Genomic DNA, 27,384 nt, shown 5'->3' with positions numbered 1-27,384 from the left:
TTCCTGCTGTTCGAGACTGTTGCATCCTTCCCTTTCTTTCTCGCTTTCGATCTTCGTGTGAAAATGAAAGAGACAGCCACCAAAGAAATAAAAGAAAGTACTCCAAACAAAAAAGTGCTGAAAATGATCAATACCTTGTGGTCTTTGCTGGGAGTACTATTTTTCAGTGATGTGATTCTGCAATGCGGCAAATCTTTTGCATCACCGCATAAATGTTTGTTGTAGCTATATGTCTCTGGTGGAGCAAGGCGAAAAAACTCACCATCAGGAACCGGACCTTCCAAGTTATTGTGTGAAAAATCAATGGAAGTTAAGGCAGTCATCTTGCTGAATGAAGGAGGAATGGAACCAGAGAACATATTGCGTGAAAGGTTCAAATTTTCCAACATGATCAATTTTCCAAGCTCTGAAGGTATCTTGCCAGAAAGTAAATTTTGACTAAGATCAAGAGAACCATGCAAGGCAAGATCGCCAATCTGAAATGGGATAGAACCATTGAAGTAATTTGAAGATAACAGCAGGATATTCAATTTCAGGCATTTAATAAGTTGTGGTGGGATAGGCCCCATCAGTTTGTTGGCTGAAAGGTCAAGTTTGTCAAGACTGGAAAGTCCTCCAATCTCACAGGGAACCCGACCGGAAAGTTGATTGTTGCTCAAGTTAAGGTTATTCAGAGTCGATAATCTCCCCAAATCTTTTGGTATCTCTCCAACTAGCTGGTTTGAAGATAGGTCAAGCACACCTAGTTGTTTCAAATTGCCAAGTTCACCAGGAATGTTACCGGTGATTGCATTCCCAGAGATCTTTAGCTGAGTGAGATTTTTGCAGCCACCCCAGTTAGGGGAAAGCACCCCCTTCAATCTGTTGTAGCTCAATTCAATGTAAATGAGATTCGGATACACCCCAAAGTCTTGGTCTAAATTTCCTGTGAGTTGGTTATTTTGGAGTCGAACTCTAACAAGGCTTGTGCAGTTTCTCAAGCTTTTCGGCACTGGACCTCTAAAGTTGTTATGAGCTGCAGTGAATTTTTGAAGTGGAGCTTTTTGACAGAATTCTGGCAAGGGACCAGAGAAGTTGTTCCCACTAAGAAGAACTACATATAGAGAGAGATTTGCTAACCCTTTAGGCACTGTACCTGAGAGTTGATTGTCAAACAACCGCAAATCGTCTAGCTTCTCGCAACTGAGCAAACTACGAGGAAAGGGTCCTGAAAGTTCATTCTGGTGTAAAAACAAAGTGGTTAACTCACTCAGGTTACCAAAAGATGGAGGGACAGGACCGCTAAGATGGTTGACATGTAAAGCCAAAGCTTTTAAACGTTTGAGATTTCCTATTTCAGAAGGAATCACACCATGAAATCGATTATTTGCCAAAGCTAGCTCTTTGAGATTTGTAAGATGCCCAATTTCTGGTGGAATCATTCCTGTGAAATTGTTGTTCTGGAACTCTAGATATTGAAGCTTAGTCCAGTTGGAGAATAAACGTTGGTTTAGCTCACCACTGATCATGTTATTTCCCATGTAGAGTAATGAAATTTGTGTGAGGTTAGCAAGTGAAACAGGAAGAAAACCGGAAAGATAATTCATTGAGAGATTAAGGTAGGCTAGTTTTGAGAGCATACCAAGCTGTGGTGGAATGTGCTCTGTAAGATTGTTGTCACTAAGATTGAGTGAAACAAGGCTAGGAAATGACGAGAAATCTAAGTTACTGAGATTACCTCCAAAGAGTGCACCTTGTAGGTTTATTGATGTAATGCTGCCATCTTTGTTGCAAGAAATTCCAAACCACTTGCAGTGGCTATGGCTATGGCTGGTCAAGCTCCCATTGTTCAGCTCCAGGGTCCAGGACTGCAGAGAGGATTGATTGAGGGTTTCTTTCCATCTCAGAAGAGCCATAGCTTCTGCATTCGGCTTTGCTTGAACATATGACACTAGACACCAAAAACTGAGCAGTTCAAGCAGAGACAAAAATTTGCTGGAGCAGGCCATGGTTGAGGTGTGTGTAGTACTTGTAATTAATGAAGCATATACTTATAAAACCATTCATGCACCTTTCTTTATGCAGGCAGTGACTCGAAATCTAAGTAAAAAATGTGTGTGGTGTTACAAATTAAAAGGCAGGGATGATTTATTAACTATATATCCATGATAAGGTTTTATTAGTTATTATTAATTATATTGTATTACATTAAAACAAATCATAAAAAAAAGAGAGAGAGACTCCATTCCACATAAGGAAATGATTTATTTCTAATTAAAATTCTTTAACTCCATATAAGAAGATTATTTATTTTTTTAGTTAAAAATACTTATACTCCATCTATGGAAAGGATTTGTATTTTTTATATGACATTCAAGACTAATATGTTAAGTCAACTATAAAAAGATACAAACTAAACATTAATATAATTTCTTCAAACTTAAATTAATTTGTCTTTCTGTTATATGTTTATTTTTGAATCACAAAAGCTTTTAAATAATATAATATAATCATATTAAATCACTCATTACCTATATATTATTACCTTATTGACACTAAATTTTGGCTATCAAAACTCTAAAAATACTTAAAAATAGGTTAAACAAAAGCCAGTGATTGAATCCTAAAATAATAAAATTTATTAGATTATACCAAAATTACATCAAGATTTAGAGAATTATAAAATTCATTGGATTTGAAACTAATAAGATTATTTGGCTTTAGATTAAATGATTTGTATGTTTTAATAGAATCTACTAATTTTCCAAAAGACTCCTTAATCAAAACGTCGTATAAATTTATATGTTTGACTATATCTGCAATACATATATAGCTCACATATATAGATTTTATTTCAAAAAACTTTTAGAGAAAAGTTACACGACTATATAGTTTTGTTTGGAGTAGATGCTTTTATTTTATAATATCAAATTAATAATATTAATATATGAGATCTATTTTCTTTATCAGGTTTTATTTTTTTTAGAGGTTTTTCAAGAGTTTTCAATTATATATATTACTAGAAATAATTATCAAATAAAAACAATAATTTAAGATTCGCCATATATTTAATTATATTTTTCCATCATAAAATCAAACAAATTTTATTTTTAAATAATAATGACAATATGAGTGTTTTTTTTAATTGAAACAATTGCTTACATAGATTGTAAGGGAAAAAAATGAAACTCTCTTTATCCTTTTAATCATACAAAAATTCTAAAGATATTTTTATTAGCTCATATATATATATATATATATATGAGCTTTGTTTTTCAAACTATTAACTATTAAATCAATTCATGAAAGATTAGTAAAAAAACTAATATTAAATATATAGTTAAATACATGTGCAAAGTAAGTGAAAAAAAGAAAAACTAAATATTGCTTTAAAGTTAGGGGGGGCATTAATATATTGTCTTTGTTAGAGTTCAATGAACGGTTGAATCAATTTTTAAGAGTCATTTACTTGTTTAAAGTTATTTAATATTTTAAATTAACTTTTAATTTTCTTATTTTATAGAACTTAGGAAGTATCCTAAATGTATTGGTTGGCTTTTGCCTTCTTATTCCTACAACTTTTCTTTTCTTTTTTTCTCCTTCAAAAAATTACTAGTAAACTTAATTGACAATAATCAAATAGTAAACATCAATTAATTAGGAGGAGAGGATTTAATAGATTCGAATCTTACAACGGACATTTCTCAACTCCCAAATGTGTGATTAACTGGAAATTTTAATTTGACTAACTTTTCCTCCTAGTAGTTTAACTTTTGGAAATTGTCCCAGTGTGATGATAATTATTTTTTTTAAATAGGTTAAAATAATATTTTTTTTATTTTTTAAAATATTTTTAATATTAATTTAAAATAAAAAATAAAAAAATTTAATTTTTTCAAAAATATTTTTAAAACATAATATCACGGTGAACAGCATACACATTATATACATTATATATATATAATGTGTATGCTGTTCACCTATATAATGTGTATATGTAAAAGTACCCTCTTCCATGGAAGAATTATTGGGGTTGTCTGGAGGCATTATCTACTGCCATTAATATATTCAATTTGTTTTATTGAATTTCAAATGATCAAGATCTTTTGATATTCTATTCAAGTTCATCTATCTTCCATTTCTTCTTAGCACTGTCCCGATTCATACTCAAAGCATTGACATTGTGGACTTCTCCAAAATTAGTCTGCGGACCACACGAACCAAAAAAACAAAAAGGAAAGCGATTCTTCGATGCATAAGACCATTTGGTGCCGGTCGTAATTGGACAGGGGATTCTTACCGGTGTTAGGAATGGTCTTTTCTTGTGTTGGCATTGTAACTGGTCATCTCATTCATCTTATCAAGCAAGCCAGACTTACTCGAATGCAAGTGAAAGTGCTACTCTAGCGTACCAAAAACTTTTAGTTGGAAATTAAGCTCAATACAAGAAGCAAGTTGACACAGCTAGGAAGAAGAAAATTAATTGATGTGCACAAGCTGATACAGTAGTAAATAAAAAAATTCAAGCCCTGATGTTCCATAGAAGTAGATAGCTTGTACACCGGTCTAGAACGGCATTAGTTGCCATCTTTGGGTTTAAGGAAGGCAGAATGGAAGTTGATTAGGAAGTCTAGACAAACTTGTGGTTACAACTTTCAACTCGGATTTTGTTGGTCTCTTGTTTCTCTCAAGATGTTTCATTTCGATCCTCTCTTTATCAAATTTAGAAAAAGATAGGATGACACAAATCATTACCCAGCCCCATTAAGTATAAAGGAAAAAATACACTTTGATCCTTAAATTTTATGATTGTTTGATTAGGTCCAAAAACAAAACTCTCCTTGTAGTCTTGAACTTTTTTTTTTTTTTTTGATAAGCAATATTAAAATGCCATAAAGAGAGGCAAAAATGAAACAAAAATGTATCTGCATAATCTATTAGTCGGAAGATAACATGGACTAAGAAAGATTGCATCACCAGGAAAATCAAAGCCAAGTCACATAGTCACAACTTCCACTCACACTTTCTTTTGCAAAACCATCAGTCATATGGTTGGCATCGTGCAGAACATTAGAGAAAGACACAGAGCCCAAATGTGAAGAAACTCTAGATGCAAGGAGAAAAAGCTCATGAAATCTCTAAGACTTATTAGAAGGCTTATTCATCAAGTTAACCGCAACAACATAATCATATTCAAAGATGAACTTTACTCCAATAAAATCACATGAAGAGAAAAAACCAAGAGCCAAGCCTTTATGAATGCAAAGAACCCTTCCAAAACCAGCAAGTCTATGTTTTCCAATACAAGAACCATCAACATTCCATTTTAGCATATGAGATTTAGGGGGAGACCATTAAATAGGAGCTCTAGCACTCTTGTTATTTATTGAACCAAACCATCAGCAGAGAGTAGCAAAATCGAGAGCACAATTTTTTTTTTTTAAATCAAATAATAAAGCTTAATCCATATACACAGTCTTAATAAACATTTAATAGTTTTACCGACAGATCCAATTTATCGGTTTAAGATTGCAACTTTGTCTGTAAAACTAAATTGCCGGCGAAAATAGTCCTTCGGCATAACATTTGTCAGTAATTTGACATTTTGTTGCTAACAAAACAAATAAAATACTGATGGTTTTATAGACAGAAAATGCACGTTAGAAAAAAAATTCCCTCTAGAAATATACCAAAGGAAATATTCCGTCGGTGAACGTGGAATATATGGTAAATATTTTTCAACTCTCAGTAAAATACTGGCAAACCGTATTCATTGGTATAGACATCTTTTTCAACTCTCGGCAAAATACCAATAGACTATTTCTGTTTGTAGAGACGTCAGTGTTTGTAGAATTTTCAGTAAATATTTTTCAACTTTGTACAATACTGATAGATTGTTTACGTCTGGAAATCTATTGGTGGTGTTTTTATTTTTTTAAAATATTATTTAGATTAAATAATATAAAATTATATAAATTAATAGTAAAAAAACTAATTATGCAAATAAAATTATATTAAACATAATAAAATGTAAAAATAAAATTAAATAATATTCATCTAAATATTGATTACAAATTTAATGTGTTTACAAAAAAAAAAAAAAATTAAAACAGTGATGGAGTTGGAGGAGGAGAAAGAGGAGGTTGGTTGTTCCTAGCACTAAATGGCCAAAAAGATGGTGTATATGGATCACCCATCTGTGATCAAATATTCATAACCATTTAGCGGAGTTATTCATAATTCGCTAAGAGGCACTTTTATTGTTATTGCCAAGCCAGAAACTCCTTAAATTGGATGCCCGATATTGATTAGGAGCTGCTAACGGTTGAGACACTATGAGTCGCCCACAAATTCTCAATCGTAGTGTTGAAGAGCCCATAAACTTAATTTTTATTGGGTCTACCAAATGATTTTACCTCCATCCATAAATCTAGATTGAAATCTGAATAGGTCGAAGAATCATCCTCATATCTCTCCCTCAACCGGCTATTATAGGTTTCCTGAAAATTAAAAAAGAAATCATCATATTCAATTCAAGAAAATAATAACTTATAAAATAAAATGGTTGAGCAAACATAACATGAAATGTTGAGCGCAGTTGTCAACGAATTGTTGTACTCCCTTTTGACAATCTTCACTCTACCTGTGCATCCCTATAAATAGCTCCATTAAGCTCGACTCACGTCCAAGAGACATAGCTAGTGTGCGTGGTTACCAAACCATGAATTTGTTGGTTTTGGTTGTTGGCACCGAACTATGAGCATCGTGTGAACCACTCAAATGTCACGTGTTCAATATCTTACAGCCATATATCCTGTGAGATGTATGGTGGCTTGTAATCCCTTCAAATCACCACGTCATTTCAGCCTTGTAAATCGTTCTCTCTCACGTATTTTTTTGGCTTTTTTTATGATTTGTACAAAAAATTACGCAACCTACTTTCATATTGACAAATAAGATTTTAAAACAATTTTTTTTAAAAAAACAAATATCATATTATTTTTTATGTTACCTAATTGTCGGGTGATTTTCTCATATCCTCTTCGCAACATTATCAAGCGTGTTGTCCCACTCGAATTTATGTTGTGTATAAATAATTTATTAAAAATAAAAAATAAAAATTTATTTACAATTATAATAATAATTTATTAAAAATAAGCTAGAAATTAGAAATTAATACCAACTTGAAATCTTTGAAACCATGCATCGATATAAAGTCTCCATTCAGGATGTCTGGAAACATGACTCTATTAAAATAATGAAATCTCCATTAATGATTTAAACACCAATGATATTACTCGGGAGGCCTTAATGTTTGTGAACCTGTAAATAAATTAAATTAATGAAATATTGATTAGTGTTATTCATAAATTATGTTATAATTAAAAAAAAACTAAAACCAAAACAAACTTGAAAGGTCATCCTTCCAATGTGCCTCGTATTTACGGGTGAATTGACTCCACTGTGAAGGGATACCGCACGCTGGAAGAGGTTGCATTGCGAGTTGACGCAAATGCCTCTTCTTAATCGACACCTAAGAACATATCATCCTCATTACTAGAAGAACTAGCTACGACTATATATGAGCGATGAGCTGTTGATTTTGTTCTACACATCTACATAATTTTATATGAATAATTACATAATTAAATTCAGTTATTAAAAAAATTCGGCAGCACCTCCCTTATACTAGAAACTACCCAAAGTTTTCAAACCTATAAATATTGACAATAGCATCAAACCAATTGACCCCATTCAAAAATCTTATATATAACCTAACATCTATATAAATAACAATTAAAATTATTAGAAATAATTAAACATATATCATGCAATAATAGAGTAAAATTGAGATAAAATAATTAAATTTAATCCTATATATTCAATTACTAATTACAAAGTAAATTCAACATAACAATTAAAATTCAACCAATTATTCAATTATTATGGCAATACAAACAATAAAATATATTGAACAAATTAAAAAAAAAACACTATAGACTTTAGGAGTGAAAAATGCTTACCTTAATAATGTGGTTATTTCAAGACTTTATCGACATTATAAAAAACACACCAAAACAAAAAACACATAAAAAATACCAATAACTAAAACAAAGAAACAAAGAAACAATAAAATCATTAAGTATATTAAATCGAAATACATACCTTTTAATTGTTAAAGATAGAACTAGAAATTATAAGCCAAAAAAACAAAAATTGAAGCAAATGAGAGGGGAAAAAACCGAAAACAAGAGAACTGTGAAATGAAAAGGGGGAAAACTGAACTAAAGGGTTGGTTGTTGAATTTTATATTGCAGTTTTACCAACGAATAATTTAAATAATATTACTTTAATTATTCCATCAATGAATTTTTAAAAGTTTGTCATTAAATTTTGAATTTCACATTAAAATTTTTAAATAACCCTTTGTCAAGGCCAAAAAAATATATTTAAAAGAGTTAATTGGTCTCTCTTCAAGTAAATATTTTCTAAAATTTTCAACAAAATCTCCTTTTTATTTTCAATACTAAGTTACCAACTTAAAATCAAAATTTGTAAATAATAACCACAAACTCATCTCGGTATAAATAAACATCGCAACTCCAATAAACACATCAATTTCCATATCCCCTATAGTTTTATTTTTATAGTTAACATTGCATGACTTTATATACAATATTTAGAACTAATTTATTTATCATAACATTAATTTTTTAGGACACAAACACATTCAAATATAAATACAACAAAATTATATTACTAGTTAAAGTAAAGACATTGTTCTTAATTAGATACCTGGCAAAATAATTGTTTAAATATTTTAAAATTTCTTAATATATAGGTAATATAAAATATAATATCAATACTTCTAATACAAAAATTAACTTAAATAAGGATTTTTCATTTATACTTTTATTTTGCAGCTTAAGTGTGTGATGTACCTAATAATATATTTATATAACATGTGAACATTTGATAATGACTAGAAAATTTACACTTATTAATAATACACAATATAAATAAGGGTTATTTGAAGCATACACAATAATATACGCACTAGCTCATTAAATGAAGTACTTATCGTCAATATATTAATTTCATTTAAATTTCATTTTTTGCCAATCCTTTACTAGTTAGCTTCTTCATTAACTAGGATACAATTTTTTCAAGTTGTCCATTAATTAGTACATAATATCTAAAGTTCATGTAAGAAACAAAAGGAAAATAGTTCAACAAATGTGCCCATTTCAACAGGGCATTACTTCCATTAACCAGGAAATAATATTTCCATACGCTTATTTAACATGACATTATTTCTAGTAACCAAGAAATAATCTTTTGACTTGTCTATTTATTTAACAGGGTATTATTTATATTCTTTTTATTTCACAATTTCTATATTAAAATTACAATCATAGGAAATTTCTTTCTAAAATACTAAATTAAACAATTAATTTATTATAGGGTATTTAACACCATTTAATGTTTGTGGGTGTGAAGTGGTACCCTGTTATTGATTAGGTCCTGCGACCTTCTGCACCAGCATAAAAATCAACATGTCGATTATTATTCATAAGCAAATAATAAAAGTCTCATTTCATTTTAAGTTAAGAAGAATAAAATTCTTCTTTTTAACCCTTCATTAAAATTGACTTTCTAATTCTCCAACAATCCACCCGATTCATCTAAAATCACTCTTTTACATTAGCAAAATCTAAGTCAAAATTCCTTTTCTCCTTTTCATATGCTATGGCCAAAATTCATTCAAGGAAAAAGGGTAAATATTTTATTTTTGTAACATCCTTCACCATTCCATTTATTAACATTTATAAGCCCATAAATTCTTACAATTCTTAAACAATTCCATTAAATTCTTCAATCTCCCAAAACTTCTCCTTTTGCGGAGACCAATAACTAAAAAGGGGGGAGGGGTTTTTTTTTCATTTCTAAATTAAACACTTACTCATTAATAATTTATGCTTCCTAATATAGCTTCAATCATAAATTGCATCATTTCAATAGTTAACACCATAAATCCTTAAATTTACATAATTAAAGCAATTTAATTTCTTCATCAAAACACAAGTATAACAATTAATCATTCTAAACATGTTCTTCAACTTGGATAAAGATTCAAGGAATGGACGCAAGAAAAATTCAAGTTTCCTTCTTCTTCCTTTTTAAACCCTAGCTTTAGATTTCCTTCCTCAAAACAAGTTCCACGCATTAAATCACCTCTTAATTTTTTTTCTAAGTGCTAATCACTCTAATTACACTTATATATATAATTTGCAAAGAAACAACTAAAAATCACACAAATTCTTTCCCTCTCTTATGGCCTCTAGCTATCGGCCAAGTAAAGAAAAAAAGAGGCATTTATATAGTCCCATCTTTTAAATTTGAACATTGACCTCTTGTGTTTGGCATTTTTCAAATTTGTCCCCATCCTTTATTTCTCAATAAATTAATGTCTTATAAATTTTCTTTTATTTAATTTATTTCTCTATTATTATTATTATTATTGGTCAAGTTAGAATATAATCGGCTTTTACACCTTCCATAATTTTGCAGTCCATCGACAATTACATACGGTCAAAGATGCATTAATACCCCCTTTGAAATTTGCACGGTTCGTCGAGGAGTTCATCAATAATTGTGAACTATCGACAAATACCGATGAACTATATCTATTTGTATCGACGTCAATGATTATGGCATTTACAGTCAATATTTTGCAACTTTTTGTAAAATACCGACATATCGTATTTGTCTATACAGGTATCAGTGATTATGGCATTTTCAGTAAATATTTTTCCAACTCTCGGTAAAATAATGACAGACAAAGTCCATCTAGAAATCCGTTAGTTATATTGTATTGTTCATGACAAATTATGTTTGTATTGCTTATTTTTCCTCTTGCAAACACTTAAATTACAAACTAACCGCACATAATAATAACAACAGTGAATAATTATCAAATTAATATTTCATGTTACTGATTAGTACTTAAAAGTGCATTTTTATCATGGTTTTATATCATCATTTTGCACTTGAAGTATCAATAACTCCTTAACTAAAATATGTTTTATAATAATGTATCTAATAATATAAGATACCTATAATTTGTGGTAAATGTCTATTTTTAATGTAGGCCTATCACATAAATGAAAGGATTGATTGATGACTTGAAGAACTTAAATTGCATGGATAAAGAGATGGTCAAACTTAGAGAAGAGATGTCGGTGCAATCCAAACCGGAACACTGTTCGGTAATTGGGTCATATCTGGAGCTACAGATCTCAGATTTAGGTCCAATTTATATGGATGGAAAGGTAAGACATAGGCCTACAACTTTCATATGGAGCCCAAGATCTAAAAAGGCCATTATCAAGTCCAAATTGTAGCAACAACAAAGAAGCCCGAATCTGTCTTCCAGCCCGAGCACTGTTCGGTATTTTGGCCATATCTGGAGTTCTAGAAGTCCAAATGAGCTGAATTGTTTACACAAGAAAGCTGAGACAATTGCCTACAGCTTTCATGTTTACAACTGGCTCTAATTTTGACGTTATCAATGATGTTTTGGGCAGACAAGAGAAGATAAGGATTGTCACCAAGTCAAAAGTTGGTCACCCACTTATCAATTAGTCATCAAATCAATAGTTCTCAATTTTGGCCTATAAAAGGAGACATTTGCCATGCATTTAGGCATCTTGGTGTTCAGATCAAGATCATGCTCTTCCTTTCTCTCTTTGTATTTTTTGTAATGTTTATGCTTTACTTTCTGTTTTACACAAGAAAGCTGAGACAATTGCCTACAACTTTCATGTTTGCAACTGGCTCCAATATTGACGTTATCAATGACGTGTTAGGCAGACAAGATAAGATAAGGATTGTCACCAAGTCAAAAGTTGGCCACCCACTTATCAATTAGTCATCAAATCAATAGTTCCCAATTTTGGCCTATAAAAGGAGGCATTTGCCATGCATTTAGGCATCTTGGTTTCCAGATCAAGATCATGCTCTTCCTTTCTCTCTTTGTATTTTTTGTAATGTTTATGCTTTGCTTTCATTAATATTAAGTTTATGCCTTTCATTTCCTTTCCTTTACTTAGTTAACTTTTATGTTCTTATTTTGTTTATTTATTTTGCTTTCTTTCATTATGTCTAGCTAAGTTAGTTATGTCAAGGTGAAAAGGTTACACTAATGGTGTAAGAATAAGTATAATGTAAACTTAATATGGACTTTAATGTTTGATACTAACATGTTTTATATTTGTTATCTTGTTCACTCTTTAATACTTTGCTTGTTAAATGACTAATCTTGATTTATGTTGTATAACACTTGGTAATAATATCAAGTTTATGCCTTTCATTTCCTTTCCTTTACTTAGTGAACTTTTATGTTCTTATTTTGTTTATTTATTTTCCTTTCTTTCATTATGTCTAGCTAAGTTAATTATGTCAAGGTGAAAAGGTTACACTAATGGTGGAAGAATAACTATAGTGTAAATTTAATATGGACCTTAATGTTTGATACTAACATGTTTTATATTTGTTATCTTTTTCACTCTTTAATACTTTGCTTGTTAAATGACTAATCTTGATTTATGTTGTATAACACTTGGTACAACAAATGCTTGGCACTTTCATAGCCCATAATGTATGGTATAACCGACACCTAAGCTATGAAAGGAACTTGATTTGTTTTTAACATAAGTTATAATCATGAATGCTTGACGAGATTTACAAGTATTAGCATTAATTGAATAAGATGACTAATGTAATCATGTTAACAATATATAATCTGATTGGAACCTCCTTTGTGTGTGGTTTCCAATTCAATAATAAGAGTTTATACTATATTTGTTTGATATACCATTAGTGGAACCTCTAACCTTGACATTTGTTATTATTATTGTTTAATCCTTACATTAATTTTCCATCTCCAAGTTCTCATCATCTTCTTCTTCTTCTCTTTCTTTATTACTACTACTACTACTACTACTATTATTATTATTATTATTATTATTATTATTATTATTATTATTACTACTACTACTACTATTGTTGTTGTTATTATTATTGTTTATAATTGTTGTTTATAATTTGTACAATTAACCTCCCTGTGGTTCGACCCCGGTCTTGCCAGGTTATTTATTACTTCGACACTCCTGCACTTGGGAGAAGACATCAACCTTTTAGTCGTGTCAGTTACAAAATAAAAAATTACTTTACACTTTTATGTTATGATAATTAGTCATAATTTTCTTCTTCGTCGTCGTCAATTGAATCATCATTAGCTCCATCACAATCTTCAATGTGGATATCATTATCATCATCATCATTTTCATCGACAATTGCTTGTCCACTAGTGCTCGGAACAATATTTAACAAAACTATCATCAAATACACGAAAATTTAAATTTTCTTTCAAGTCAATCAAATGAGCAACTTGATATGGTTCAATCAACTCACTAACTTGAAAGACTTTGTTTCGCACACTTGTGTCTTCATTCTCATCTTGAACAACCTCGACACAACTCTTAGGCTTTGTTTTTTAAATGGATAACCAATCAACTCTTGATCTATCCTTTCTAGAAAGGAGTATATGTGTAACACACTTGTTGACATTGCTTTACAAAAACAAATACATCATTTACATTGCGAAGTTTAGCTTTTAAGTTAATTTTGACCAAACCATGATGAAGATATACTTTAATTCCTCTGTCAATGGTGTCATACTAATTGCATTTGAATAAAAACACTATATTATGCTCGTTATGATATTGAAGTTCGATGACCTCTTCTAATTTACCATAGTAATCAATTTCAAACTCACTACAAGTCGATCCCTTAACACAAACACCGTTGTTGTATGTCTTTCTTTCTTGTCCATATTATGCAGTATGAAACACATATTTATTGACAAAATACTCATTGTAGTATTAACTTTTCTTTCAGGACCCATGCTTATTGAAGACAATGAAATAACAACATTTCTTTTCATTTGATAAACCTTGTATATCATATACAACAATGAACAGTAAACGAGAATTCTGTAATGACATATAGTAACTTTGCAAGAGATAATAAGTTTGTAATATTACTTACTTGTGTTTTGAATCACGTGACAAATTATTCACCCTATAATTGAAAGATTTGAGATTCTAGACTATGTATTTATAAAGTTAAATCATTTCAACAGCAACATTTTAGACTATGCATGCATGTAAAACAATCTCATTATAAAAATTCAATAGAAATAATACTCAAGCTTGTGGAAGTTGAGCTTAGTTGATATTATAGATATATTTTTCATTTTATTATTTAGGGTTCAAGTATTATAATAATTAATATGTGTAAGTTATGATCGAATAAAGATTTATTCTTGATTAGGAGATTAAGCTTTCCAAATGATAACTTTACCATATTTTTTTCATTATTATTATTATTATTTGATGTAGAGCTTGGATATCAATTTATGCAGGTAAAAATAACATAAAAAGACAATAATAACAAACAACATAAAATTCTACCAAATATGGTCATAACATTGAAAAAACCTAATTAGAAATTTTGTTTCTCAATAATTCACCATAGTTAGATGTCTTTTCTTTAATAAGTTTATAATTTCCTAAATAAGCTTGAAAAATAACCTAAATAAATTAGAAAACCTAAAAAATAAAAAAGCAATAAAAATCTTAAACAAACTAGAAAAAAACAAGAACACTATAAAGAAAAATATTTTCCTAAACTAAATAGGAGATAATAATAACAAAGAAAAATAATATCTCTTTAAAATTTTTTTAGCATCAGTCTCTCCGTGTTGGAGGAAAATCATTCTCCAGTTCAAACTTCTCTTGCCTCAATTTCATGGATGTTTAATTAAAAGTTTCAACCCTTTACCTAGTCAGTCTTTCTATTAGAAAAGTCATATTTATCAACAACATGCTCAGTCCAACAACAAAACCAATCTTAGAGTTAGAATAATATTGGAAATTATTTTCACAACTTTTATTTAAAGTACAAGAAAATCAACATTGACTTCATTAGTTCCAAAATTTTCTTCAAGCACATTTGAGGCACATCTTTCACATGGTATTTCATAAAAATCACCCATAGAACCGCATCTAATTTTGTTTTCTTCTCATGAAAATCACAAACCAAGAATTTTGCATCTTAATCTCCTCTTTCAACTTCATCTTCATCATCCTCATCAAATTTTGATGGTTGATTTTGATCCCAAAAAAAATTAGAATTATCAAAATTTTCAGTTTTAACATTATAGTCATCTTGATCATGACATCTACTCATGCATCATAAATAAATTCTCAAAATTAGTTATGAATTCATGATTACTCTTCTCATTATCTCTCAAGCTCCTTATCTCCACTAACTAATAAATTAATTTTTTAATTTATAACTAAATGTTTTCTATCACCAATTTATAAATGTATCTTTTCCATGGAGAAACACCTCTTCCTCTTCAACAGGAGCATGCCTTATTCTACAACCATCTCTTTCTTTTATGGTTATTTAACAACTAAGGAATCGTTAGGCTTTGATGCCAACTAACATAGTTATAAATAACATAAAAAGATAACAATAACAAACAAAATAAAATTCTACCGAATAATATCACCACACCAAAAATTCTAATTTGAAAATTTATTTCTCAATAGCTCATCAAACCTAGTAGTCTTCTTTTTTTAAGAAGTTTGCAATAGTACTTTAAATAAACTAAAAAATGACATAAATAACTATAATAAAATTATAATTATTAATTTTAATATTTTATTTTCTAAACTAAATAAAAAAATTAACAATACATAAAAAAAATATTTTCCTAAACTAAATAGAAAACAATAATAACTAAGAAAAATAATCTCTGAAAATTGTCATCACCATTATTATTTGGAATTTAATTTTTGAACGAGTGAGTCAACATTGTTGAAATTAGAATCGTCTGCCACAGCAATCCCTTCAAAATTGGAAGTCGCTATTGCTATCAAATGACCGTATAGAATGGGATGTCTGGGTCTGTACGTAATTGAGTTTCATTTAATTAATGTAAAGGAAATTTGGATAGTTGGGTACCGCAAATTAATCACCGACTTCCTAACATTCCAAGAAGAAAAAGAATTCAGAAAATGACTTTTTATTCCATAATTTTCTTGCAGCAATTACTCCATTGACTAAGTAAATTAATTGATTCTTGGACTTGTAGGAATCACTCGGAGCTAACTGGTGGATGGTGATGAAGTCTTCCTTTCATTTGCATACTTCGAGACGCTTACATTCTAGAATTATGTCGTATACTTAATTAAAACTCATTCAAAAAACAAAATTTTAACCTTGAATGGGCGTAATTCCTACTTAATATTTTGGAAGTACTACTAGATATATATTTGGCGAAGTCTTATTTTGGTATTTGGTGTATTAATTGATTCTTAATTTCATCCCAGAACAATAATTTTTTCAACTTCATCTCCTGTATATCATGCATTTCATTGGATCCTTCCTTCTAAAACAATCAAATTTCACTCATGAGATAGGTCAAATTCATTCAAAATAGCACTCTTCATTGTATAAAATAATAAATATAAAGATGTGATTTGGGTGTATATATATATATATATATATATATATATATGCGCGCGTGCGCGTGTATATGTGTGTGTGTGAGAGAGAGATTTTAGGGATCCAATTGAAACATTGTTAGTTTAGGGATTAATTGAGAATTGGTTGAGAGTTAAGAATGAAAGCTAAATATTATTTGAGGTCAAATATATTGCCATTCAACATTCAATATAGAAATGCTAGTTACTTTCACTCTATTATTTAGCATTATATATATATATATATATGTATGTATGTATGTATGTATATATATATATGTATGTATGTATGTATGTAGCATGTATGTATGTATATTCTCACCATGTTGCTGAGTCAAAACTATTTAGAAAATCTTTTTATATAAAGGAAGGAGTAGTTTAATAATATTTATAGAGAGAGTATATATAATTGATAACTTGGAAATAAAACTCTTAAAATGGGTTTAAAGAATTCCTTTCTCATAGTGGTTTTCATTGTTCTTGCTATCACTACAACTCTGGAGGGGAGAGCAAAAGAGCCAAGTGACACTTCAAGAACCATGGAACTAGATAAGAAAAAAGAAATAGGTAAGCCTTCTCTCTTGATCTAAATTGGAATTTAATTCTTAGAAAACCCATCAAGATAAGAATTAATCCTGAATTTAAATATATGATTTTTTCTTTAATAATATTTTTTTTCGTTTTATTGCTAGGTGCAATAACTAATGAAGATTATAGTTGGGCTCAAGGACCTAATAGCGATTTGAAAGAAATGGAAGCGCCAACACCAAGTATGGGCTCCTAGGCAGGGAATTTGTTGATTCCATGGCAGGCATTGAAGAAAACTCAATCAAGCATATGAGGGTTATTTTATGATTCAATGTAATAGTGTTTGATTTAATATAGCTATAATACTGTCCTTGACCTAGCCTATATATGTTCTATTATATGGTATGTGGTGCATGAAATATACTCTTGTAATAATGGAAGATCAAGGCGCGCATAGCTATAAAACTGTCCTTGACCTAGCCTATATATGTTCTATTATATGGTATGTGGTGCATGAAATATACTCTTGTAATAATGGAAGATCAAGGCGCGTATAGCTATAAAACTGTCCTTGACCTAGCCTATGTTGTATTATTGGTATGTGGTGCCGGAAATATACTCTTGTAATAATGGAAGATCAAGGCGCGTATAGCTATAAAACTGTCCTTGACCTAGCCTATGTTGTATTATTGGTATGTGGTGCCTGAAATATACTCTTGTAATAATGGAAGATCAAGGCGCGTAACGGTAGATGTGCATGCAATTCCATTCCTCTTTCTCACTGTGCAGCAAGCATGAACCGATACGGGTGCGTAGTTGTATTGAATTTGAAGCCTTACACAAATGGTCACTTTTTACATTTATTAGTAGATTGTCAGTTAATATAACTTTACTTCGATGGATTGGTTCCACCTATCCCTTGTTTCGATTGCCACCCGACGAGCAGCTGGCCAGTACTGGCGAAATCATAGATGAAAACGTAAGAAATGTCATCGACACCACAGGTGATGCGAAACGCTTCTTCTGCTCCATCTCTTTAGGGCAACGACAAGCCCTTTCTTGTGCAGCTACAAATAAAATCCTTTTCACTTTCTTTTACACGCTTATTAGTGACTAACAACTAAGAGAAATGTTTCCAAATATGTTCACATTGTGACTCATATATATGTATCTGAAAGAGATGGACATAAATGATGCTAGGAAATTAATTTTAGTGAGCAAAAACTAGCTCTAGGATATTATCAATTTCATCCTCAAATCATTATTACATCAATTTTATTCTCAAATAATTTGGATTTCTCAATTGGGTCCTCTTAGAATTCATAAATAGAAAACATTTAGTTTCCTACAAAACAACGTCATTTCTTAAGAAAAAAGTATAATTTGGATTAAATTTTTTATCAATATGAACGGAAAGACTTAATTGAGAAATCCTATATATATATTGTGAGGTTAAAATTGAAACAGCCTAGCTTTGAGGAGGGTATTTTTAAGGTTGGTCCAGATTTAAAAGAAAAAACAAAATAATATGGCACATACTCATCCCTCCACAAATTCGTCAAAGGAATTGATTGACAATGACCCTCTAATATTCCAGAATAACTGATCTTAGAACCTTCTGGTTCTCACTGCGAGTGTGACAATTGATTTTTTTTTTTTTTTAGGAAGTCTCAAACGTTTAAAAGCTTCGGCCTTACATGTAAACCATCTTAGTAGTCCTGTCCCTCCATCTCTTGGTAACCCGAGTGAATTAATCATTCTGTTTTTACACCAGAATGAGCTTTCAGGACCCTTTCTTCATATATAGTTTGCCTAGTTATGAGAAGCTATCCGCTTTGCCGTTGTTTGGAAATCAACTCTCAGGTACAGTGCCTGAAGGGTTAGCAAATCTCTCTCTATATGAAGTTCATCTTAGTGAAAACAACTTCTCTAGCCCCTTGCCAGAAGTCTGTCAAAAAGCTCCACTTCAATATTTCTCTGCAGCTTTTAACAACTTCAGAGGCCCAGTGCCAAAAAGCTTTTTGACGTGTTAGATATTTTGCCACCATCGAGTTACTAATTTGCTGTGTGTTTTCTATGATTGCAGTATATTATTATTACTTTTTTTTTATTTGAAATTAAGCGTGAATGTTTTCCTCTGAATTTTAAAATGCATGTAAGTTCAGAATAATTAAGAGATAGAATGCATGTAAGTTCAGAATAATTAAGAGAAAAATAATTAAGTGGATTAACCTAATTATTATTATTTTTATTTATATGTGTAGAATAATATATAATAATAAAGGTTTAGATTACAATACAAGAATAAATATGCAGTACATTCTATAATATCTCTTTAAATTAAGGGTAAATGATCGATCTGAAGCTTAAATTGAAAAGTAGTAAAAAAAATACTAGAAAATAGCTTAGTAAAAATATTTGCAAGTTGATTTTGAGAAAAGATAAAATAAATCTAAATCTTTTTCTTTCCAACTCAAGTCAACCTTAATATTTTCATAATTCATTTTTTGAATAAATAATAAAAAATTAATGAATAAAAATATATTTGAAAATGGGGTTAAGACAACATAAAATTTAAAGTTTGAGAATGAAATTATTAAATTTGACAGTCAATTAGTCAATAATTAAATAATTAAGAAGTTAAAGACTTTAATTAAAATTTTGGATTAGTTTAATTAATAAAATCGGGTGTTTAATTAAAAAATTAATAAGTTTGAGGACTTTGTTAAGTTTTGATTTAATTAACTAAAGAAATCAAGGGTGATTAGAAGCAAAATTTCAAGAGATTAAAAGACTAAGGACCATAGTGAAATTGCAGGTTTACTTTAGGAATTTTAATTGATTTTTTCAGAGATAATTTTGAATGAATTAAAAGTTGAATATTTAATTAAGGACCAAATTGAACAATCCAGAAATTAAGGACTTTTTTGTAAATAGTGTTATAATTCAGGGATTCAGTTTAAATATCCAGTGGCTAGATTAAAAGAAATTTTTTAATTACTTGATATCCAATTGTTAAATTTTCAAAGATCAGGGATCAAAATGAAAATATATATTTCTGTCTAAATGGCACAGTTGCTATGTGGAACAGTCGTGCTTGTTTTCTTCATCTCAATTCAACAGGGGAATTGAAAATCTACAACAAATCCGATCTAATCGTGGATTGAATAACAGTCCTGCAAAGGCAGAACTGGTTGGTGGGAAAGCGACTCGATCTCTGTAAAAGGGAGAATAGAATAGGGGAAAGGGGACAAAAACTCAGAGAAAAAAACCAGCGAACGAAAGTGCATAGACGAGAACTGGCATTGACCATCGTCTTCATAGTCTTCAGTAACCAGCCTCCAGAACAACAAGGAATCAGACACAAGGAAAAACCGAAGAAGAAAACAGGAAGAGAGGGAAAAAAACCTAGGAAACAGAACAGAAAAACAAAACCAAACAAGCACAAATTCGTAGAGAAAACGCAAGCAGAAAACCCAAAAGACCAACATTGACATCACCGTCTTCTTCATCCTGCAGACCGGAGACAGACACAGACCAGAGACAGACAAACACACCAAACAGAGAAGAATAGAACACGTAGAAGCGGGGAATATCAAGTAATCGTTGCGCGGTAACCATCCCTTTGCGCTCATTCATCTCGAAAGCAATCTCAGGTAAGGTAAGCTTTCTTTTTCCTTTTCATTCTTGTTCACGCGTGCTTTGCCCAGCCTAGCCCATTTGGGCTGAGCTCAAAAAATAAAAAATAAAAAAATAAAGATGTGTGTATGTATAAATAAAAAAATATAAATATGAATTTATTGTTTTTATTTATTAAAACCAGAATCACAATAAAAATAATTATTCAAATTTATTTAATTATATTTTATTTAATTACATAAATATAAAAATATGCATATAAAAAATAAAATAAAATAAATTTATTGATTGATTTATTCACTGACCTCATAGTTAGGAATAAAAAATACTGATGTAAATTTATTTTATTTAATTTAATTTTACTTTTATTTAGCTACATAAAAAAATTTGTGTATGCGTAAAAATTAAATTTATTTTATTTGTTTATTCACTGATGCTAAAGTCAGAAATAAAAAAAATTGATTTAATTTTTTTTTGTATAGCTATGTAATATTTACCAACATTAGAGTTGGAAATATCCATAGTTGAATATTCAATGGTGTCAGAGTCAGGAATATTACACACAAATCATCGTAGCGTAAACCAACAAAATATTAGTAATTTATGACAAAATCAACAAAGCAGCCTGTCTCAGGCAGGTTATTCAAAGGATGATAATATCTTTCTTTCTGCGTAACCAGTCTCGTACCATAAAATCTCTGTTGACCAGTTAGGATTTCTAGTAACCATAATACTAGGTTGCGACTCCTTAAAACAAACCATTCCTCGTCAAAGAATAGGATGTCAGAAATCCTTTTTTTCGAACTGAGTTATTTTTATGGCCGCCATAATGTTTGAAAGTGACAAACATGTTTAGTACGAACATGAAAGATAGGTTTTGCAGATAGATAAGTAATGCCTAGATTATCGCACAAATAGTAGAGGCAGAGGTAGAAAGAATCTATAGATCTCTTAATAAATACTGAAGTCAGATAACCTCAGTAGTTTCATTTGCTAAGGCTTTATACTCAACCTTGGTAGAGAAGTGAGCAAATGTTCGCTTCTTGCTTAATTTCCATGAAATCAGCATTTGACCAAAAAAACAAGGTAATCATCCGTAAACTTACGATTATCAATACTACCTGTCCAATCTGCATATGTGAAGCCATTGTATTTTAATTAAGGTGAGATTCTATGTTTCACAACTCCAAGGCTAAGTCATTGGATTTTAATCAATTTTTGACTTAACAGGCATTATTTGATTGTAAAATGAATGGGAGCATTGAATATGAGCGAGTTTTGTGACAACTCTATTTGTTTAAGTTAATCAGTGAACTTAATATGATATGTTATAACTTACCATCTGAAATTTGATTCTGCATCATTTGCTAGATCAATTTAAGCTAAAATTACTGCTGTATTAGTAAGTAATAGGAATGAAATTTCACAAGAGCTGACATTCAAGATTTGGGACTTGGCAATCTATGCTTCTCTTTCTGCATTATGATAATCCCTTGGCTGCAAATTTCTGTTATGCATTTTCCAGGCAGTTGTGAAGGAAAGAATTCATTAAGTGGAGTTCGGTACTCCGAAGAACCGGCAATTTTCGCTTGGGAGCTCATGAATGAGCCTTGGTGTTCATCAAGTTCTGCTCCTGCACTTCAGGTGAACCATTGAATTTTCGTTCTTCTGTATATGTTGGCATAGAATTTCAAAAATAAACTAAAGTATTTGGCTGGAATCTGGAGAGAAGGGTGAAGGTGCTGTTTGATGGAAGCATTCTGAGCCGAAGAATATCATTTTCTCTAGTTCTCTATGATTGTGGGGTGGTTTGTTCATATCTCTTATCGCACCCGACATCGCGACGGCCTTAAAAATTATTTAAATCTTTGGAAAGAACGGATTTCTAGCATCCTGTTCTTTAATGAGGATATTCTTTATTTAAGTAGTCGCCACCTAGTATTATGGTCACTAGAAATCCTAACTGGTCAACAGAGATTCTATAGTTCGGGACTGGTTACGTAAAAAGGAAGATATTATCACCCCTTAAACGTCCTACCTGAGGCAGGCTGCATTGCTAGTTTCGTCTTAAATTGCTATATGTTTATTAGTTTATGTTATGATAATTTACTTATAATATCTCTGACTCTGGCGTCACTGAATATTTAACTACGGATATTTCCAACTCTGGCGTTGGTAAATATTACGCAGCTATAGAAACAAAATAAATTTAAATCAATATTTTTTTTTTATTCCTGATTCTGGTGTCAGTGAATAAACAAATCAAATAAATTTATTTTTTATGTATACACATTTTTTTATGTAACTAAATAAAAGTAAAATATAATAAAATAAAATAAATTTATATTAGTATCTTTATTCCTAACTCTGGCGTCAATGAATAAACTAATAAATTTACTTTATTTTATTTTATTTTATTTTTGTATGTATATTTTTTATTTTTATGTAATTTAAATAAAATATAATAAAATAAATTTTAATTAATATTTTTATTTTTTCTGGTTGGGACTAACTGTATATGACGAGAGCCTGTAGCCTGAAAAGCTAACAAATAAAGAGAGTAATTATTTTACAAGCCCTCGTGTTGCCATTTCAATGCCTAGCTACTCCCTAACTGTACCTATAATGTGAGGTTCTGCTTTTTTTTATGTAGGACTTGTACAGCTAACAATTTTCTTTCCTTAATTAGTTTGGATGCTGTGATCAAGCTGTAAGGACAGAAAATGCATGCACATTCATCTTAACAGAACACCAAATAAAATTTCATCAAGATCCACCTTCCGAACTTTCCAGTCTCGAGATGCAGCTGATGACCTCTCACCTTTCATTCTGTGTGTGTCTGTTGCCGCAATTGAAGATGAAGATGACGATGATGGAGGGCTGTCCAGTTGATGCTGTTTTCTTCTCCTCTGTTTTCCTTTTGTTCTTCCCTTGGTCTTCTTTCCTTGCTCTCCTCGTCTGTACTGTACCCGTTCATTTTCCTCTTCTCTCTACTGTTTTTTTTTTTTATATTTATTTTATGTGTTCTTCCTCGCCTATTATCTCTGTTTTTGTCCGCGTGTTTTGTGCTCCCCTGTAGTTTTATCTCCCGATGTCTGCGTTCGTGGTCTTTATCTTTCTTTTAATGTCCTTCCTTCTTCTCAGTTCTTCCTGTTAGTTCATTCTCTTCTAGGCTGCCTTCGTTTTCTGGTTTCCCTTTTTGTTGTTCGTGATTCCCCTACCTTTACTGAAAAGAGATGGTTGCTGCTGCTATGGTTGATGCATGCTCACGGTGAGAAAGGGGAGGTTTTTTACTCATGCACGTATTTTTTATTTTTCTAGTTAAATAAAATAAAATATAATGAATAAAAATAATATAAATTTGAATTTGTATTTTTATTCCTGACTCTGACGTTAGTAAATAAACCAATAAATTTATATTATTTTTATTCATGCATACATATTTTTTATTTTTTTATTTTTTTATTTTTTGTTACTTTTATGTTCCTAACTCTGGAGTCAGTGAACAATTCCTATGAATATTTCCAACTATAGCGTTGGTAAATATCGCACAAAACCAAAAATACAATACTCCTAACTCTGACGTCAGTGAATATTTTTGCAAAAAATGAATTTAAAAAAGAAATTTTCTATGTCATTTTTTTATTTATCCTTTATTATTATTTGCCCTTTTTAGATGGAAGTTTTTTAAAAAAAAAAATTGCACGACATATTTGTATTTAACAGAAATAATCCACAAATTAAGCACATCTACAAAAAAAAATACAAGCACAAAGAAAAAAAAAAGTTTGAGGGGTCCACAAATAAATTAGCGAAGGCCCCAAATATTTTTGGAATTTCATGTTATCAAAAAGGAGTTCGTTTGTTGAAATATCAAATTAGAATGGGTATAAAAATTATGCTTGCCAAGCACACTCCTAACAAACACAGTAACTAGTTAATTATTTTAGCAAGAAATGAAGGAAACTTACCTAGGCGTGTGGCTGCTGAAGGCGAAGTCGAGGGAGACTGGGAAGAAAAAGGGTTGAGAAGGGCGACGGCTAGTATAGGATTCATCGTCCCCTTCTTTTTTATGTTTCTCTCTTTTAGGGTTTCTGGTAATGGCCTTCTCGTGAGGTTTTTTCTTTTAGAGTTTCTCTCTAATTGTCCTCCTTCCTCTCTCTCTCCTTCTTTTGCTTTCTTTTTCTGAGTTAATTCTCTGTTCTCGGGTTCATCCTTTTTTTTTCCTCCCCCCTAAGATCTGTAGTTATAGTATTAAAGTCCCTTCACGTGTGAAAAACCAAGTTTCAATCAAACTCATTCTCTTCTTTGAAGTTTGAATTTGATTAAGAATCAAATTTGAAAGCGGATAACTATTATTATTTTAAAGATTAGGATTATCTCGAAAATAAAGATTATCTTAAAGATAGAAATTATCTTGAAGATAAGATAGAATGACAAAAGCAAATTGTAGTCCTTAATTTTTATGGAAGTTGACAAATCACACTTTTCATCGAAATAAATATCTGATCTTTTAATTTTTCATTTTAAACCCTGTAAAAATTAAATTAAAAATTAAAGGGCCAAAATTGGGTTATGATAATTAACATTACCAAAAGGATATGCGTTGTCGTTGTTTAAGCAAATTATCTGGTTTACTTTTGAATCAAATGTGATTGAGATCATTGTAGTGCTTTTCCTTTGGCTTAAGGCATGGATTGCTGAGATGGCTGCATATATCAAAAGCTTGGATAAAAGACATCTGGTGACTGTTGCACAAGGGTTTTATGGCCTGAATACAACTAACAAGTCAGAAGTGAATCCTGGGATTTGGGCAGCTTCACTTGGATCAGACTTCATACCAAACTCAGCAATATCCAACATCGATTTTGCATCAGTTCACGCATATCCAGACAGCTGGTTAGTAATTTATTTCCAGTTCATTGTATGGCAGAGTATTGTAGCTTAGGGTCCAGTAATAATGATGAGCTACACAAGAATAATGGTTTACTACACCCATCAATCACAATGCCATGCTAGGACCCCCATAACGTAAGCTGATAGGAAGATCACTTTAAGCTTGAAATAGTGATGTAGTGTCAACCGTTTGAGAAGATATTGTGCTGTTCATTTGATTTTGGCTCCATGCTGTCTAAATGTTGCTAACTATGGCAACCTAGAAGTTACATTTATAAAGTGCAGTTCAATTGATTGGTAACACAGTTGATTGAAAGCCAGAGTAAACAAATAAGTCAAGTATTTATATTTATAAATTCCTGATAAATATACTCTTGTTTCTCTTTATACCATGCATTGTAGGATCCCACATGTTGATTTGAAAGCGAAAACGAGTTATCTGTCTCATTGGGTGGATTCTCATGTAAGTGATGGAGACATTGCGCTGTGGAAACCAGTTCTTTTCACAGAAGTCGGGTCAAGTCGGCACGTGGATGAGAAGGGAGTGTTTTGACAGAGATGTTTTGTTGAAAACAGTGTATGATAAAATTTATGAATCCGCAAAGAAGAGGAGGGCTGGTGCTGGTGCCTTCATCTGGCAGTTACAAGTTGAAGGCGTGGATGGATACAGTGATGAATTTTCTTTCGTGCCCTAAGATTATCCTTCCACCTATAAACTGATAAAAGAACAATCATGTAGGCTGCAAAGTATTTCTGCAAAAACCAAAAGACAAAGAAATCCTCAACAGAGAGATCCTTGCTTTGATCAGTCGTAAATGAGAGGAGATGAAACACAGCAACTGTAATGTTTGAGGTGGGAAGAAGTTTTCGGAGTTGAATACGAGGTTTTATACTGTTCTTGGTATGGGAGGCTCACAAGATATACGCTTGAAATGAAAGATCAAAAGGAAGAAACTGTGAGGGCGATACAGGTTCTACCAATTCTATGCAGATTCAAGATGAGGAAATGGTCTTGTTTCTGTATTCGAACAGAGTGAACATTGATCTATGTGGGCACATGTGCGACTCTTGAGAAGGGCTCCTTCGTCCTTGCAGTATACATTTACTCGAAATATGAAGAACAGAAGATGAAGAAAGTGCGACAGTGATCAAGGTTTTTTTCTTTTATTTTTTATTTAATTCAGACTTGTCTTGACCTCCATTCCTGCCAGAGCAGACCAGTTTTTACAACCATGGATGCATGTATTTCAAAACTTTTATAATAAAGTATGATATGTACTTGTATTGTTGGCATTGTCACATATTTTTTTCCCCTGTAAATCCATGGCTATTTGGACCGGTTAAAATATATCTCAACTAATTTTTCGAGATTATAAAATTAATGATTATACAAATTCCTAGTAATTTTGAGATTTATGATATTTAAATTGATAATTTCTAAAAATCAAACTTAAAATTTGAACAATTAAACTATATTTTTATTAACACTTAACTTAACATGCATAAATTTTGCATTTTGTTTTTTTGCATTAATTAAAGTATTCAAACCATACATGAGTCCTGAAATTAATGATTACATAAATTTTTAGTGATCGTCATATTAACAACTATGAAATTCAAACTAAAAACTATAAAAAATAAAAATAAATTTGATCCCGAGCTCTTCCTATACAAATTTCACTTCTTCTACACACTCGACTAACAAACTAAGAGAAATGTATCC

The 27,384-nt window shown here is 30.9% G+C and overlaps 3 protein-coding genes across 4 annotated transcripts in view; 2 read left to right on the top strand and 1 right to left on the bottom strand.

Annotated features, from left to right (window-relative positions):
- LOC105108448 (probable LRR receptor-like serine/threonine-protein kinase At4g08850) overlaps positions 1–2,043 on the bottom strand; it is a 3,274-nt gene extending 1,231 nt beyond the window's left edge. Inside the window, exon 1 of the mRNA XM_011002768.1 lies at positions 4–2,043. Within this exon, the coding sequence (XP_011001070.1) occupies positions 4–1,988 (1,985 nt within the window). The 5' untranslated portion in view covers positions 1,989–2,043. The remainder of the gene's footprint in view (positions 1–3) is intronic.
- LOC105108407 (mannan endo-1,4-beta-mannosidase 5-like) overlaps positions 1–26,957 on the top strand; it is a 30,080-nt gene extending 3,123 nt beyond the window's left edge. Inside the window, exon 4 of one of the 2 annotated variants that reach the window (XR_839062.1) lies at positions 26,789–26,957. The gene's annotated coding sequence lies outside the window, so the exon portion shown is untranslated. Of the gene's footprint in view, positions 1–26,780 lie in introns of both variants that reach the window. The other variant, XR_839061.1, reaches the window with a different exon arrangement.
- On the top strand, positions 21,987–26,329 carry LOC105108408 (mannan endo-1,4-beta-mannosidase 6-like). The gene is made up of 3 exons (XM_011002707.1): positions 21,987–22,409; positions 25,456–25,664; positions 26,064–26,329. The coding sequence occupies exons 1-3, from the start codon at positions 22,248–22,250 to the stop codon at positions 26,212–26,214; spliced, it is 522 nt and encodes a 173-aa protein (XP_011001009.1). The 5' UTR covers positions 21,987–22,247; the 3' UTR covers positions 26,215–26,329.
- Positions 26,958–27,384: the final 427 nt, after the last annotated feature.

The sequence above is a fragment of the Populus euphratica genome, unplaced genomic scaffold (genome assembly GCF_000495115.2).
Source record: "Populus euphratica unplaced genomic scaffold, PopEup_1.0 scaffold187.1, whole genome shotgun sequence".
Classification (NCBI taxonomy): domain Eukaryota; kingdom Viridiplantae; phylum Streptophyta; class Magnoliopsida; order Malpighiales; family Salicaceae; genus Populus; species Populus euphratica.
The sequence above is the reverse complement of the archived record's forward strand: the minus strand, read 5'-3'. Positions and strand labels throughout refer to the sequence as shown.

Excerpts from the sequence above, each read along its gene's own strand:
- LOC105108408 (XM_011002707.1), top strand. The coding sequence starts at position 22,248 with ATGATAATCCCTTGGCTGCAAATTTCTGTTATGCATTTTCCAGGCAGT. Across the intron at positions 22,410-25,455 it reads GTTCTGCTCCTGCACTTCAG|GCATGGATTGCTGAGATGGC; the intron begins GTGAACCATTGA and ends CTTTGGCTTAAG. Across the intron at positions 25,665-26,063 it reads CACGCATATCCAGACAGCTG|GATCCCACATGTTGATTTGA; the intron begins GTTAGTAATTTA and ends CATGCATTGTAG.